Genomic DNA, 15,902 nt, shown 5'->3' on the forward strand with positions numbered 1-15,902 from the left:
GTGTGAGAGCAGCTCCGGTGTTCTTTGGGCATGATGGGGCAGGGCAGCATGAGTTTCCTTCCTAGCTAACCTTTGTGGCATGCATGCCTTCACAACACTTGTGCTTACTGCCTGCTTTCCCGTTGGAGACCGGCTGATGGTTTGTGCAAAGGTACGGATCAGTCTGGTACAGCGCTGCTGCTGTGTGCCAGGTGACCTGGTAGGGCTGGGATGGCTTTGCTGTGTGTCTGGGCAGTTCTTTCTGCTTGTCTGTTCTGCAGAGTCTGGGTTTCTGTTTGTTGATGGCCACCAGCTGGACTCTGAGCAGGATTATCTGCAGTTGTTCTGCTAAGTGGAGAGCAAGCAGTAGGAACCCCCCTCTTCAGCTGGCTCTCAGGTCTTGCCGTATCTTAATTTCTAGGGACAGTAGTATTTTATGTTGCTAGAATAGTCTCTGACTGCAGGTAACATTTTCTGATGCTCGTTTTTGGTTTGCAACTACAAAAGATGCAGAGGTCATGCAGTGAGCTATGGAGTGTGGCTGGGTAACTTCAGCTAAGCAGTGAGCTATGGAGTGTGGCTGGGTAACTTCAGCTAAGCATGAGGAACATGTTTGGATGTCGCCTGCGCAGCCTCCTTTGTACTTCCAAAGCAGTTGCCAACTTCATGTGTAGTCCTTGATTGTTCCTAAGTAACCATTTTGAGTTTTCCAGGCTCAGTTTTCTGAGATACTGACTAACCTCCAGATTGAGTTGGGAGCAGTTTGCTGTCTGTGAGGGATGTGCATTATCCTTCCAGTAGAAAAGTGCATTTCTTCTTAGTATTGCCTGTGCAAGGTCAGTGTGCTGACATGGAGGTGGTTCAGCTTTTTAGCGAGGTCACTGCCAGAGAATCTGACATCTGAATGTTCTTTTTCCTAGTTTTCCCTGTTGTTACTAAGACGAAAATTGAAGAGTTTGCCTAGGTACCTCAAACCAGTTTGGATCTAGGAATGTATCACAAAGACATTGAACACCTGCTGGTGAGAGAGTCAATCTTTTCTGCTGTTCTAAAGCAACTTAAGAGAACAGATGGCTCCTCCAAGATGCTCTGCCTCAGCAGTTTTGGAAAGGTTCTTTGTAAAAATATCTCCTCTTTGTGGAAGGGAAATTGCAGTGAGCATCTTTACCTCTTTTTGAGCTATTTGCCTTGTATATTACCCAAAGGTTTTTTTCTGCTTGCCAGTTTTGATGTTGGTTAAGAATAAGTCAGGCTTCCACAGAAGAAAAATGTTTGTGTGAAGTTGTAGATGGGGAACTAGAGATGAAAGGACTTGCAAACCTGAGTGTAACCAGGTTGAGTGCAGTGGCTACTGTTAGGAACCTGAGGGTTATGCTGTAGGTGTAGAGACCCAAGTTTAACCTCTCTCCTGGAGATCCTTGGTTATGGACCACTAGAGGAGAAGTTGTGTTTGAAACTGCATTTTGCCATTCTCAGATTTGAGTGGTGTCAAGGATCCTGCTGTGACACTTCTAGGCCAACCACATCCTGTGCTGAACCCATAAATATCTGCCTGCCCTATTTCAGCTGTTCTTTATGGTTGAGACAAAATGAAAGTGATTGGTGAGTTCAGCCAGGGAGTGCTTCTACACTGATCCCTAGTGGAATGAGACCCTGAATTATACTGAAAAATGCTAAGTAATCTTAAAATGAGTGTTTGGAAAGCTCCTGAGCTTGTGTGCTGCCCTGCAGGTGGTAGTGCTGTCTGTAAATCCCAAGCAGTGTGGAAAAGCTACTTAAAGTTACTTGCCAGCAAGTCTTATTTATAATGCCATTAAAAACTGTCCCATGTTTCTGGAATAGTATTTACCTCTGAACTTTGTGGCTTGAGGAACTTGCTGTTCTGGTCATATCATGGGCCCATTCCTAATTCTGTATGTGGCTTAGAGATGTATTTCACACTGTGGAGACTGGTAAGTAACCTTTCATATTCCAGACAATAATTGTCGTAATAGATGGAAAAAGAAACAAAGCAGCATTGTTCCCAAAATGAAAGCAAGCTTTCTGAAAGTTTGTGATAGAGTTAAAAAAGCTTCATTTAAACACAAGGCAAAACTGTTTGTTTCAGTGAGGGAGCCCTGGCCCAGGCTGCCCAGGGAGGGTGTGGAGGCTCCTTCCTTGGAGCTCTTGAAGACCCACCTGGACACATTCCTGTGGGACTGGATCTAGGTGGGAGCTGCTTTGGCAGGATGTTGGACTGGATGAACTCTAAAGGTCCCTTCCAACCCCACCATGCTGTGATTCTACAGTAGACCTTTGTTTCTGAATAAAGATCCTTTAATAATTAAAGTGAGGAGAACTGGGAACTGCTTAACAAAAGCATTTAAGCAGGAAGAGGCCCTGAAGATAAAGCTCTGATTTCGAGGTCCTGGTAGTTAGGAGCAGGAGCTCAAGGCCAATGTACTGACAAACACCAGGAGTCCAGCTGCAGCAACTACTACAGAGGCTCACTTGAAGGGTGTCACCTTTCTCTCCTTGAGAGTGTCTAGGCCACAAGGCAGTTAGTAAAGGTAAAGATGCTTTGGCAAACTAATGATCTGGGTTCAAACTGAGCTGCTGAAGTGTGCAGGCACTGGTGTGAACTGCCTGTGCTGTTGCCTTGTGCAGCTCTACTTGTGCGGTCCCGTGGCCAAACTATGGATGGAGAATGCAGCAGTTCAGGCTGATAGATCACTTTCTTTCATTTGGCTCTGTGTTCTGCAGCCTTTCTCTGTTTGTGAGGCTGTTTCCCTGTGGGAGATGAGTTTCATACTGGTGCTGCACGTGGTTTGTCACCTGCATGGTGTTGGTGTCATTGCTATTCTCAAAAAAACCCAGCAAGGGCCACGTCCATGGAAGGGTACTGGGGACATTCTGGGTAGTGGCAGAGGAGCTGTGGGTCACACAGCTGCCTGGCACTGGCAGGAAATGGAACTTATTGGCCTGTTGCTCTGGTTTTTAGTCCATTAGGCACAAATCAAGTTGAAATTGTCTGTGGGTTGTGCTGTGAGACTGTAGTTGCCAGGCTGATCTCAAGGCTAACCTTGTACTCTGGCCTCCTTTGGACTAAACCCCAGACCTTCAGTGACTGTACCTTCAAAAAAAATCCTCTTAAAAATCTCAATTTGCAGGTAGGGAGCTTAAAGAACAAATGTATATATGTATAAAACATTGAAGGAGAATGCATGCTAATCCCCTCAGAGGGCACCTACAAGTAGTGTTATCAACTTCTTGTCCACTGGGTGAAAATGAAGAGGGGATACCTTTGGGGATTAAGCTGCTGACCATCTTCTGACATCAGATAGAGCAAATGCTCTGACCTTCAGAGTGGAGCACACCATTTCTTGCTCTGTAGCTGGCAACAGGTGAGTTGCAATCATGGCATATCCAATATGCTCTGTGAAATGCCTTCCAGCCTCCTCTGGCCTCACATGTGGCTGGGGTGTTAGTGGGGCAGGCTCAGTGCAGTGTATAAAGGCTTGGGCTGCATGTAAGGGAAATGAGTGGTGAAATCTCTGGCACTACTTTAAAATCTTCAGTGCTAATCCAAAATGATGCAAGAGGTCAACTTCTGCTGCTAGCTTGTGTTCCTGGGGATACACAGCATGGGGTGGCCAGAGCTGCTTACTTAGTCTCTTTGAGTTGTGAAAAAATCGAGATGAGTGTGGTATTGCTTCAGTCAGGTGTGAAGGAGGCAGATCTGAGCTCCTGCAAGCTCAGCTTTGAAGTGCTGTCTTGTGGGTTTTACCTCCATTTTTACTGGGGTTTTTTCAAGGACCTAAGCTTTTACTAAAGCCCTGTTAATAGATGCATGTGGCTGCTTATTTCTCCATGTCCCTCCCTCCTGGTTTCCATTTCTGAAGTGACCGCTGGAGCCTCTTTAATGTTTCAGTTTGGTTCAGCTGTGGGTGCTGCCCTGACTGCAGTTGTGTAGAGGCAGAGCTTCCCTGTCTTTACCCAGAGATCTCAGCTCTGAGTAATCTTGCAGCACAGTGTGCAGGTGGTTTGGGGTTTTTTTACAGTGGGAAAGATTTTTTTTGCCAAAGGTACTTTCTGAGGTGCTGTCTCTTGCAGTTCTGAAGGTGAAAATGATTATTGAAATGAGGGATGCTGACCTCAGCCAGTAAACATCTTCATGCTGGGTATTTGGATGTTGAAGGAGAGGGCTTTGAGTAGCTTCTCATGCTCAGTTGTGTTGTAAACAGATGACTGGGTGAAACACTTCTGGTGGTGTTAGCTTCTGATCTGTGCAGTGGCTCTGCCCATGATGGCAGGACTGTTGTACCAAACTGTACAGAGACAATGTAACTTGGTCTCCTGGAGCTGGATTCCCCAGTCAGGTAGCAAATTTGACACAGACTCGTTTTGAACAATGATATTGCTTCCTCCAAAGATGGAAGAGAAATTCCTGTTGAAAAGATGGAGTCTGTCTGGAATTCCCTGGATATTCAAAGATGGACTTGAGTCCTGTGAGAAGCAGCCCAAGAGCTTGTGTGGCCTGAAGGGCAGGGCTGAAGTTTGGTCAGCTCTGTCTTTGTGGGGGTATGGTTACTGTGTCAGAACAAGTGTGAAGGTTGAAATTTCTGTGGCAACCTGGGAAGCCTCTTTGCAAATACAGATGAGAGCTCTTGCTGCTGTTCTGCTCAGTGGCTTTTACCCTGTTCTATGCAGTGCTGTGCCTAGCCTGCCTTTGCTTCAGCTCTCTCATGGAAGCAGCTCTTGCATCCCTATTCCAATCTGAATTGTCCTGTTAACAACCTCAGTGGTAATATTGTGAGCTTAGCAGTTCCTGCTGTCCTGGCAGGTGACTCTTGTACAAGTCAGAGGTGTTTTGGCAAGGTGAGTAGGATGATGCTTATTCACATCCTCTAAAATGTGCTTCTTTTTTCTCCCCAGGTTTTTGATAACTATGCTGTAACAGTGATGATTGGAGGAGAGCCTTACACCCTTGGCCTCTTTGATACTGCAGGTGAGGAATCGAGCGCTTCTGGCATTGTAAGTGCCCAAGCATTAGTTCAAGTGATGTGGAGCATGAAGACATACAGATGGTTCTTCTTTTTGTTAGGAAAGGGGAATATCTTTCTTGTGGTTTCTTTTCAGTCCTGACCTTTAGGGAGCTGCTGAGTTACTTAAAAAAACCCAAAACACAAAACCCCCCAAAACAAGAAAACCTTCCACTTTCAGAGCTCTCTTCTTCTGTGCCCCTGCATGGCAACTTGCAGCCTTTCCACTCTAACCCAGGTCATAGCTGAAAGATCAGGGGGTTCTAAGCTTTTTGAACAAAATTGAAAGAACTGTGTGTGGAATAAAATGTGTGAGTTGGATGTGATCGATTTTCTGTTTATTAAGTAGCCTGGTTTTCTTGACTGAGCGTTGGGACTGAATGAGCATTTGAACATCCTGGGTGTGCCTGTGGCGTGTGTCTGTTAACATGGATGAGATCAGGGTGTTGTGTGGCCTCCCCTCAGCCTCTCTGTGGGGTTTTAACATGAAAAGGAAATCTGCAGGCTTCTTTGTGGTTATGGGATTGTGTCTCAGTTTCTGGCTGCAGAAGCACACAATGATTAAACGGCTACACACGATGCTTCACACCTGTGAACATTTAGTAGGAAAGGGTAGAAACTGTTTCAATTGCTGGTTACCTAGTCCCCAACCTGTAACAAAGCAATATGGTGGCAACTGGTTATTGTGAGCTGTCCTTCCAGAGACCTGAGTTGATAAGCTGTTACATAGAATTGTCTTGATGGCAGCTGTAGCATAGATCAGTTGAGGTTGGAAAAGATCTTTAAGATTGAGGCCAACTGTGAACCCAGCTCTGCCATGGCCACCACTAACCCATGTCTGTCAGCACCACAGCTCCACAGCTTTGGAATCCCTCCAGGGATGGGGACTCCAACTACAGCCCTGGACAGCCTGTGCCAGGGCTGGACAGCACTTGTGGGGAAGAAATTGTTCCCAGTCTCCAATCTAGACCTTCCCTGGTGCAACTTGAGCCCGTGTCCTCTTGTCCTGTTACTTGTAGCTTGGGAGCCACAGACTCTCTGCCCCAGTCACAGGCTCCTGTCAGGGAGTGTCAGAGAGTGCTCCTGACTGCGCTCAGCCTCCTCTTCTCCAGCCTCAACACCCCATTCCCTCAGCCCCTCCTCACAGCACTTGTGCTCCAGCCCCTTCCCCAGCTCTGTGACCGGCTCTGGCCACGCTGCAGCCCCTCAGTGTCCCTGTGGCAGTGAGTGAGGGGCCCAGCACTGACACAGCCCTGGAGCTGCAGCCTCCCCAGGGCCCAGCACAGGGCACAATCCCTGCCCTGCTCCTGCTGCCACCCCACTGCTGAGCCCAGCCAGGATGCCCTTGGACTTCTTACCCCTCCTGGGCACACTCCTGGCTTGTATTCAGCTGACTGTTGACCAACACCCCCAGGTCTGTAGTGTCTTATTTGATTAATGAAATGATCTTAGGCTTCCAGTTAAACACTTTAGCTTTAACTAACTCTTTGCATCCTTCTCCTAAATGTGATTTGTGTGTTGCTGTGAACATCTTAGCTCTTCAATGAGGTGTTAAGTAGGGGAGAGGGGCTCCTTTCTGTTGTTCAGGCTAGTGTAGGGACCAGTATATAGATGATTCTCACTGTCTGCACTCTGGTACCTGTGTGAGTAAATGCTGCATTAGGTCTTTCTCTGCCTGTTTTCCTGCTGAGGTCCTCTGGGTTCAGGCCTCTGGAAACTGGCACGTGTGTGGTTGGGCATTTGCACACACTGTGTGTCAGTGTGAGGGCAGTCACCCACCTTGTCATTCTGACAACTTACCCAGTGGCTGTAGTGCAGGTGACTGTGCACTTGTGAGTACAGAGGATTTCCTTTCAGAGCTGGGCTCTGAAATGGGAGGTTTTCTTTGGTAAAGTCACCTACTTTTTGCTAAAGCAGAGCCAGCACAAGTGACAGAACTTAACAATGGAGAAACCCCCTGTTACTGGCTGTCACATTTAAAAAAGGAGAAGTCTTGGTTTGGAACTTGTGCTATGAAGACAAAGCTTTTTGCAAGGGTTTGTTAATCACCACAAGATATTTTTGGTCAGTGCTTAGCTCCTCTGTGTCCAGCCAAGAACAACAGCTGTTACAAGATGTTTAGATGTCCATCCATCTTCAAACTGTAGATCATCCTCTGCTGAGGTGGCCTGAGTGCTGAGTCATCTGCTTCAGGATCTCAGAGGTCTTTGTCCTGTGTGATAGGTGAGAGAGCATCAGCTGAAATCTGAGAGTTTGAACAAGTGTTTCTGACTTGATTGCCACAAGTCCAGCAGCTCTCTCAGTGCCATGTTTGCCTACTAAAAAAAGTGCTGCTGAATTGAGAGGGGGAGAAGAATGAGCTCAGGCAGAGCCAGGCTGGTGGGTCAGTGCTAGTGGTGCCCTGCAGTGACTGCCTGCTCTCTTCCAGACCCAGAGGGAAGAGCGTGGCTTCCCCTGATGCACAGCCTGCACCAGGGCAGGCTATAGTGTGTTTTTAGAGGACCACTGCTGGCCAGCCTGAATGTGCTCTCAGCTGGAACAGCAACATTCTCCTCTTCCTGTTGGAAGACACTTCTCTAAGTGCTTGGAAGCAAAAATCAGAATGTTCTAGTGAAACCACTGCTTTTTATTTTCTCTCCAAACTGCAGGGCAATGAAATTTGCTGGCATGATACTTGTAATGAATAGAGTAGGTGCAAAAGGCTTCATAAGCAGATTAGTGTTCTGCACCCTCTCATTGTAATTGAGGACAGTGTTATGCAGTGTGAAGGGGTTTGCTCTAGAAGTTGATCACAGCCTTCCCTGTCAGACTTCCCAGCTCTCATGTGACTTTAAGCAGCTCCTTGTTACACAGGAACTGAATGAATTCTGGATTTGAAAATGAGGATCTCTGAGTGTTTGCATTCTGGGTTCAGGGTGTGTTTATTTGCTTCAGAGTTAAGGTGAGTCACACTGATGCTGTTGGGCTGCAGTGTGCACTCTCAGCACGTGTGAAGAGCGGGATCTCGTCGTTTGGGTCTAATACTGTGTTCATTTTCTCCTCTTCTAGGTCAGGAAGACTATGATAGATTACGACCCCTCAGCTATCCACAGACAGATGTATTTCTGGTCTGTTTCTCGGTGGTGTCTCCTTCTTCATTTGAAAATGTGAAAGAAAAGGTTGGTTGAACTCTGCCTAGAAAGGGAACGGCTGCAGTTAACGTCAGAAACATCGTGGTTGTCGTCTCGGGTAGGTAGTAACAAAACCCTCTGTCTTCTCTGTCTTTAGTGGGTACCTGAAATTACTCACCACTGTCCAAAGACTCCTTTCCTGCTTGTTGGGACCCAAATTGATCTAAGAGATGATCCCTCAACAATTGAGAAACTTGCCAAGAACAAGCAGAAACCCATAACTCCAGAGACGGCTGAGAAGCTGGCCCGGGACCTGAAGGCTGTCAAATACGTGGAATGCTCTGCACTGACGCAGGTGAGGCTTGGGCTTTGACCATTTCTGCGTGCTTATGTTCCATACTTTTCTTCAGTTATGGGGAAAACCAGCACAATACAGATGTGAAAGGATATGAGCTCTGTTTCTGCTGTTGACACTAAAGCTTTCCCTTTGTCCTGTTGCTGTAATGCACGAGGAGGTGGCAGTGGTAGAAGGAACACGAGCCTGTGAAGATCAGGCGTAGCGTAGTGGGCTGGTGGGGGAGGGCTGTGCTTGCTGTGTTTGCTTTTGTGTTGGAGGAAAACAACTACTGAAAAACAGAGGATGTGTTATAGACAATAAATGGCTTAGGACACAAAATGCAGCATACTACTGAAGAGAACAGGCAAAGACAAAAACCCTCTCAGAATTGTCAGTTGTACTTTTTAGGACTAGAGGCCTTTGTACTCCTGAGATCTTTCTGTGCAGCTGGTGGGGAGCTGTGTTTCCTGTGTCCACCTTAACATGGAAGTTCTGTTGAAAAGGAAAACAAGAATGAAATAGTTCTTGAGATCTAAACATGGTGTTGTGTGAACTAACTTGTGAACATGAGACTGAAGGTGGCCAAAATAGCTGATTGGAGGCCAGCAGACCTGATTATCCTTTAAGTTAGGAATACTAGGGTGGGGTGGATGGGAGCCATTGGCTGGCTACCTGGTGTGTTGCCTTGACTTTGGATGCCCAGGAATCCTAATCATGCATGCCTGCTCTTTCAGAATTGACTACAGCTCTTTAACAACTTCCTTAATGCTACTCTGTAAAGAATTTGTCCCAGCCTGGTGTGTGTGGAACAAGGGATGTGCAGTATCAAGTCCTCCTCTGTGCATTCATCCCGGGTATCTTGAGCACAGAGCTTTATTACTAAACTTCGTGAAGCCTCAAGTCCTGCTTACCTTGCACCTTTTGCCCAGACTGCATGTTGCCTCCCCCATTTGGGATCCTGAGACTGTTTTTTTTCTGTAACAAAGCTTTGCCTGAGTGCTTGCTGAGAAGAGGCTTCTGATGGAGCTGTGCAGGACACTGGCACTGGAGGTGCTGTGGTGAGGCAGTTCATCCTGGGAACTCCTGATCAAGAGGTGGTCTTGGCTCTGCTTCCCTAGTGCAAGCTGAGGGTTATATTTCTGCTTGAGCTGTATGTTGTTAGATCTGTTCGGTTCCAGAATACCATTTCAGATGGTATATGACACACCCTGAATGCTGCTGCTAACTAGCCTGTAGAGCCTGCTAATTGGATATACACATACTGGGACTTTGTCCTGTATTGCTCACTGAGACCCTTTCCTCTGCAGCTTTGACCTTGCCTTGTTTAGTCTGCTCAAATCACATGGAAGCACTTACCAGAGTAAGAGCTGATATGATTAAAAGTTTCAGTGTGTATCCATTCTGTTTGCTTCCAGATAGACTAAACTCCATCTGTGGCAGAGAACAGCCTCCTGCACTTGGGAGCTCAGCCTGAATTCCTGCCAGGGCAGCAGTGCTTGTGTGCCCATCAGTGGTTTTAAGTAATCTGTGAGGAAGGTTCAGAAGCCTTCTCGTTGGTTTGCATCTACTCTGTTTGTCTTTCTCAGTTTGATGTTGACTCCCCTCCCAAAAGGCCTTTTACCTCAGTGATAGCTGCCAGACAGCAGCAGGGATTATCTGTGAAGGGCTGTTTGAAGCTCCTGGCAGCTGGCTAGCTGGCAGCTTGCTGAACACACAAGTCAGGTTGCCCTCCTAGCCTGGACGGTTGTTTTCCTACCTGTAAGGCAGTGTTGTAGTAGCTGGTTTCAGCTAAAGCTAGACCTGGCTGGGTAGTTCAATCTCTTTAACCTTAGCTCACGTCATCAGTCTAGGGTGGTTTTTACCTTCTTCACTAATTTACAAATTGCTTTGACACCACAGTAGTGAGTCATCTTAAAATCGTGGGCTTTTCTCCCTGGAAGAATTTGCTTGGCTGTGGGCAATAGCAGATGTTCTCAGAGTACCATGTAAGAGGCCAGGTTTCCTTTTCTGCAGCACCAGATCTCCTCTTCCACGAATCTTAACGACTGCAATACTAAGTATCAGTTTTATCCCCCATTTCCTCAAGCTGTGGGATCTCTTTTCGTGATTTAGAGGCTTTGACTGTCTGTTTTCATCCTTCCTTTACAAAATAGGTTACAGTACCACTGTAAAAAGTGGATGACACTTTACTGTTAGGGAGGTTGCATCTGTTACACTTAAACACCTGAGCAGACTTTCTGAAGCTTGGTGCTAGTGCCTAACACAAGGGAGAGCTCTGAATTCTGTTCTGTTTTTTCCCTGTGATGCTGGGTTGACAGTTCTGGCACAGGTTTATAAAGTTGCCAGACTGAGTGAAGAGGGTGAACAGAGCCTGAGCTCAGCCTGTTTTCCAGTGCAGCACAGGAGCCTCGTTGCTTGAACTGGAGTATCATGGTCTGTGTGCCAGTGGTATCACACACAGTTCCCTTGGGGTGGTTACTCTTGGATTATCCAGACTTTTAATCCCAGTTTCAGTTTCACAACAGTTTTGGCGCTGTCCTGGTTTGGTTTTTTTACCTCCTCTTCCCTTAACCCATTTTTTTTTTCCTTCAAAACAAATCCCAAATTGGTTTCTCATGTGCAATGTGAAAACAAAGGAGGAATCCTTGAGTAGGAGAATCAAGGAATTGTGTTTTCTTGACTCTTGTTCTCCCTGGGTTCTTAATCTAACAGTACAGGAATGAGTTTATACTGCAGCTGTATTCTCATAGAGAAAGGAAACCCTAATTAGTGCTCAGGTTTCACACAGACATTATTTACCTGAAGTCTCTGGCTCTATTGTCAGCCTGGGTTGCAACTCATTTAGAGAACTCCAGAGGGTGCTGGGGAGGAGACAGAGGATGACTGTACATTAAATTTCCTTCAATTCTGCTTTCTCAAGTATAATCTTGTGTGTAACGTGATGGGTTTAAATGTTTCCAGATGGAATTGCCTCAGAGACCTCCCATGTATATGCTTCAGTCAAACAAGCTAAAGGACATTCTCAAAGGGGTAAATCGAGTCCAAGCTGTGAGGGAGAAACCAGTTACACTTGATTAAACACAAAAACCTTACTTTTGCCAAGGTTCCAGTTGTTTACAAGGAGCCATTTCAGCTTCTCTGGGACAAAGCAGTTGTGAATGGCTGGAGTTTGTGCTCATACCAGTAGATTTAGGCGAGTCCAGTTAGCATCAGCTGAGCCAGGTTTCACGTGTGGCGGTGGGTGTAGCTTGGCAGGGGTGTGTGGGAGTGGTGGCACCGCAGTGTTCCTCTGTGCTTACAGCAGACTCAATGCATGCTTCGTGCTCTGCCCTAATCCCTGCAGGCTCTTTGCAGCTCTGTAACTGCTTGTCTGGTGTTGGAGCTTGGTTATTGCAATCTGTCTTCCCCTGACCTGAGTGGTTTTACTTGCTTTGGTAACTGGACTGAATAACTGAGAGGCCTCAGTGGCAGAGCGGCAGCCCTGGTAAGGCATCGCATCGCTTCCCGAGGACCCGTGGCTGAAGGGGATGATGGCTTACCAGAGAGGCACTGCTTCCATCCCAGATGCTGTTTTCCCAGCCATCTGGAGAACTTCAGTTATTCAGGGGCTGAATTCACAAAGCAGAGTTGTTGTTTGGAGCCTTTCCTCTGGATGGGCTGCTGCTGGGGTGGCTGGGAGCAGCAGGTCTGTGCGTCTGAGGCGCTTTGCTTATCCACAGAGGGTGACTGGAAAAGGTTCGTCTGCCCTTTGGGATTCGTGTGGTGGGACAGGCTGCTCCCCACCGTGGCTATTCCCCTGTAAACTCCCCCAGTGTCTCTTCAGCACTGAACTGGAAAGCACCATCTTTTGCGTGGCCCCTCCCGCCGCCGCGCTCCTGCCAATCCCTGCTGTGTTTGTGTCTCTGCCCTTCTGGGTGTTCATTCTGTCTAACCATGTCACATGCTCTGTCTCTGGTGTTGACTTCTGGGTCGTCTCCCTGACATTTCCTTCTGGGATCTACTTTGGTTGTTTTTTTGCAAAGTAAATCTGTTTACTGCCTCTGTGAATTCAGCCTGGTCTATCCTGAATGCTCTTTGTATCTGCTTGTTTTTCTCTAATCCTCTAACCTGGCTGCCTTTTTTTCTCCTCCCCTCTGTCTTGTAGAGAGGTCTGAAGAATGTGTTTGATGAGGCTATCCTAGCTGCCCTCGAGCCTCCGGAAACTCAGCCCAAAAGGAAGTGCTGTATATTCTAAACTCTCTCCTTCCCCTCTTGCTGCTGCTTTCTCTGTCCCGCTACTGTAGAAACCTGGTTTAAACAAACAAACAAAAAAAGAATAAAGCCACCTTGATTGCAAGCTGTTGTGTCTGCTTACCATCTTAGAGCAACCTCTGTATTAGCTCTTGGACTGAAAACAGGATCTTTAGTAAAACGTTGTGACTGTGGGACACCAACTGGACTCGCTTAACTCTCTACTGCTTGGGTTGCCAGACGTGGGTAGCTTTATGACTTAGGCTGTTGGGGGGAAAAGGATCTGTGGTTACATCTTTATTGAAAGAAAGATCAAAGGAATTAAGATGTGATGTTTTGATCTTCCTGAATCCAACTGGAAGAAGCTGATGCCTGTCTTTTCAATTTCTACTTGTGACTCTTGTTAACTGTATTTGCATGACAAAAGTACATGGAACAGTGATCTGCAAGTTGTAATGTGAAGGGTTTTCTGGTTCTCCTTTGTGCAGTGAGATGTTTTTCTGTTGCTGTTGCTTTGGCTGTCTGTGCTGTAGTGGAGTATTCGTCAGTCCTCGGAGGGAAGGAAATATCAATGTACTTGCTACTGCTTTATGAACTGTTGAAAATCCTCGCTTTCACTAACATGGTAGACCTCTTCATTTCAACAATAGATCCTTAAAGCCTGTTACTGTAAGATGTAAAGCTACTTCTTACTCTCATGCTTCTGGTTTTTATTGTTTTAAGGAGAAAAACGTCGATTGTAGCTTGTCTTTCAATTTTGAAATTAAAAACTGCAGTTGTTTGTATGAGTGACTGATGCAGCTTTATTCTCATGGCCCCTCCTGCCTTCAGGTTAACACTTAACCCAACCTACAGCCCCTGCTTTGTGTCCTCCTCCAGTCTTGACTTCTCTGAGGCCTTGCAAAGCTTCTGGGTTCTACGTGGCTGCTCCTAAGCCTGCCCAGAGCGTGTGTGGAGCGCTGCACCGCTGCATGCTGCCCCTGTCTCCTCTCTCCCCGACACGGGTGTCTGCGCTGCATCCAGCTCTTCCCTTTGAATGCAGCACCTTCTGCTTTGTCGTTGGCATGTGAAACGTGTTCCTGGCCACCTAATCATAAAACTTGCCTTAAGAAACGTGTCTCTTGCTTCTTGTGGAGTAATACTGGTGCGGTCTGGAAGGATTCACGTTGCTGCTGGGAGCGTGGGATGCCGTGCTGAGGAGCTGCTGCGCGCAGCAACACGGCCCGGGGAGAGCCCAGCTGAGCCAGGGCACCTTTAGGAGTTGTAGATGGCAAACCTCTGTTCATCCTGACAGGGATTTAGCTGCCACTTGGCTTTCTGTGGTTTTGTTTGTGTGAAAACTCAGAAAATGAGACTGCCCCTTTCTCTCTTTGCCCCTTTTCAGAAAGGCCTAAAGAATGTATTTGACGAAGCGATATTGGCTGCCCTGGAGCCTCCGGAGCCGAAGAAGACTCGCAGGTGTGTGCTGCTATGAACGTCCCTCCACAGCCCCTTCTGCAAAGCTGGTGTTTGATGTCATACTAAAAGCAATGTTTAAATCAAACTAAAGATACAAATTCTGAGATTTGTTTTTGCAATAATGACAAATGCCCTGCACTCCCATCTGCCCCACACGCTCCCTGTGTGAGATGAGAATGTTAGTGTTTATTCCCCAGTGCCCCCTCCATTCAGTTAAACTAGTTAATTTTGAGTAATTATCTATTACCAGAAAACACTGATCAGTACTAGGTTTGTTTTTTATTTTGTTTACCATTTCTAATGTTGGGTTTCAAATCCAGGCATGCTTGTGATGACTTGCTGTAACAGACTAATTCTAGGCTGTTTTACTGAAGCCTTGGCCCTTACTCCAGTCTGGCAAGACTTGGTTCTGGTTTCAAGAACTTCTAAGGCTGTCCTGCAGCCAGCCAGCAGCCTGGGTGAGAGCAGACTTTAGTACTCCAGACAAATACAGAGAAGTAAAGATGTCCCAAGCTGGTGCTCCTCAAAGGAGGAGTGTAGAAAGCGTATCTGCATCTCCTCTGAAGTTGCCTTGTACCTCTTCCCCTGGCTCTCCACTGTGCAGGTCATCAATTTCTACCCCATCCTCTAAATTATGAAGCCTTAGGAATAGGAAAATCCTGTTCTCTGGATGCACCATCAGACTTGAAACTAGCTTGCCAGTCTCTTCCTTAATCTTTGGCATCATAAGCTTTTGTCACGTAATGAGGAAATAATGCCCCTTTTGAAGCACACCCAGCTGAGTCAGTTGGCTTTTAACAAATCCATCTTCTGCCAGTCCTGAACGACCAGAGAAACACTTAATAGTGCCCAACATCTGCGTAGCTGGATGGACACTGAGGGACCTGGTGTGTGTTGAGTTCTGGAGCTGGCCCTGGTGGTGCATCTCTTGGGGGATGACTTGGCATCCTTTGGAGAGGAGTGGAGAGACAGACCTGTGTCGGTAGGAGGGGACTGCAGGGAGGGGTTTCTAGTGTTTAGTGTGTCACCATTCAGGGACCAGTGGAGGGAATCCCCTTTTTGTGCATTTTGCCCTGAGATGGGCTCCAGCCCTCTGGGCATTGTCTGCAGGCTCTGGGCACAGACTGACTGCAGTGTCATGGGGGTTTTACCAAAACTCTATTTTGGCTTACAAATTCAAAGGGTTTTTTTTAAGACTCAAGGAATCTTCTCCATCTTCCAAAATTCCAGTGTTCTTGTAGACTCATTAGTGTTGAACCAATGCTTTTTCCATGTCTAAGTTCTTTGTATATGCATTCTTTTCAGATGTATTAAACATAAAGTATCTTCACAAGCCTGCCTGAGGGGAGTTATTTCCTTTTGCCTTTCTCTGGAGTGTTGAAGGACTTGTAAAGATGGCTTTTATCCCTTGCCCACCCTTCTCTCCTTGCAAGTTGGTTTGGGTCTTTCCTTACTGCTTGCTTAGTCCTGTCACTTCATGTTTCCACTTTTCTCTGCTGCTGCCCTTCACTGCCATTGAGGTCGATCTCTGCTGCAGAGTCTTTGCTGTCACACCTGACTGAAGAGAGGGCACAGTGGTTCTTAGGGAAGGGAGTGCTCATCACTGGGCATGTTCCCAAGTCCTAAAAGTTGTCTTCTGGGGGCTATCAGGCTCCTGCACATCTTGTGTCCAGAAGCTGTTCCTTGTGGAATTTTCTGTTGCGGGCAGATTCCCTGCTGACAAATGCCAGCGTGTCCCCTCCCCAGAGCACCCTGAATTTCTGGCAC

At 46.8% G+C, this 15,902-nt stretch overlaps 1 protein-coding gene across 1 annotated transcript in view; it reads left to right on the forward strand.

Annotated features, from left to right (window-relative positions):
* CDC42 (cell division cycle 42) overlaps nt 1-15,468 on the forward strand; it is a 29,233-nt gene extending 13,765 nt beyond the window's left edge. The window contains exons 3-6 of the mRNA XM_062013089.1: nt 4,894-4,966; nt 8,049-8,158; nt 8,268-8,465; nt 14,062-15,468. Of these exons, the coding sequence (XP_061869073.1) occupies nt 4,894-4,966; nt 8,049-8,158; nt 8,268-8,465; nt 14,062-14,151 (471 nt within the window). The 3' untranslated portion in view covers nt 14,152-15,468. The remainder of the gene's footprint in view (nt 1-4,893; nt 4,967-8,048; nt 8,159-8,267; nt 8,466-14,061) is intronic.
* Nucleotides 15,469-15,902: the final 434 nt, after the last annotated feature.

Source organism: Colius striatus, chromosome 21 (genome assembly GCF_028858725.1).
Source record: "Colius striatus isolate bColStr4 chromosome 21, bColStr4.1.hap1, whole genome shotgun sequence".
NCBI lineage: Eukaryota > Metazoa > Chordata > Aves > Coliiformes > Coliidae > Colius > Colius striatus.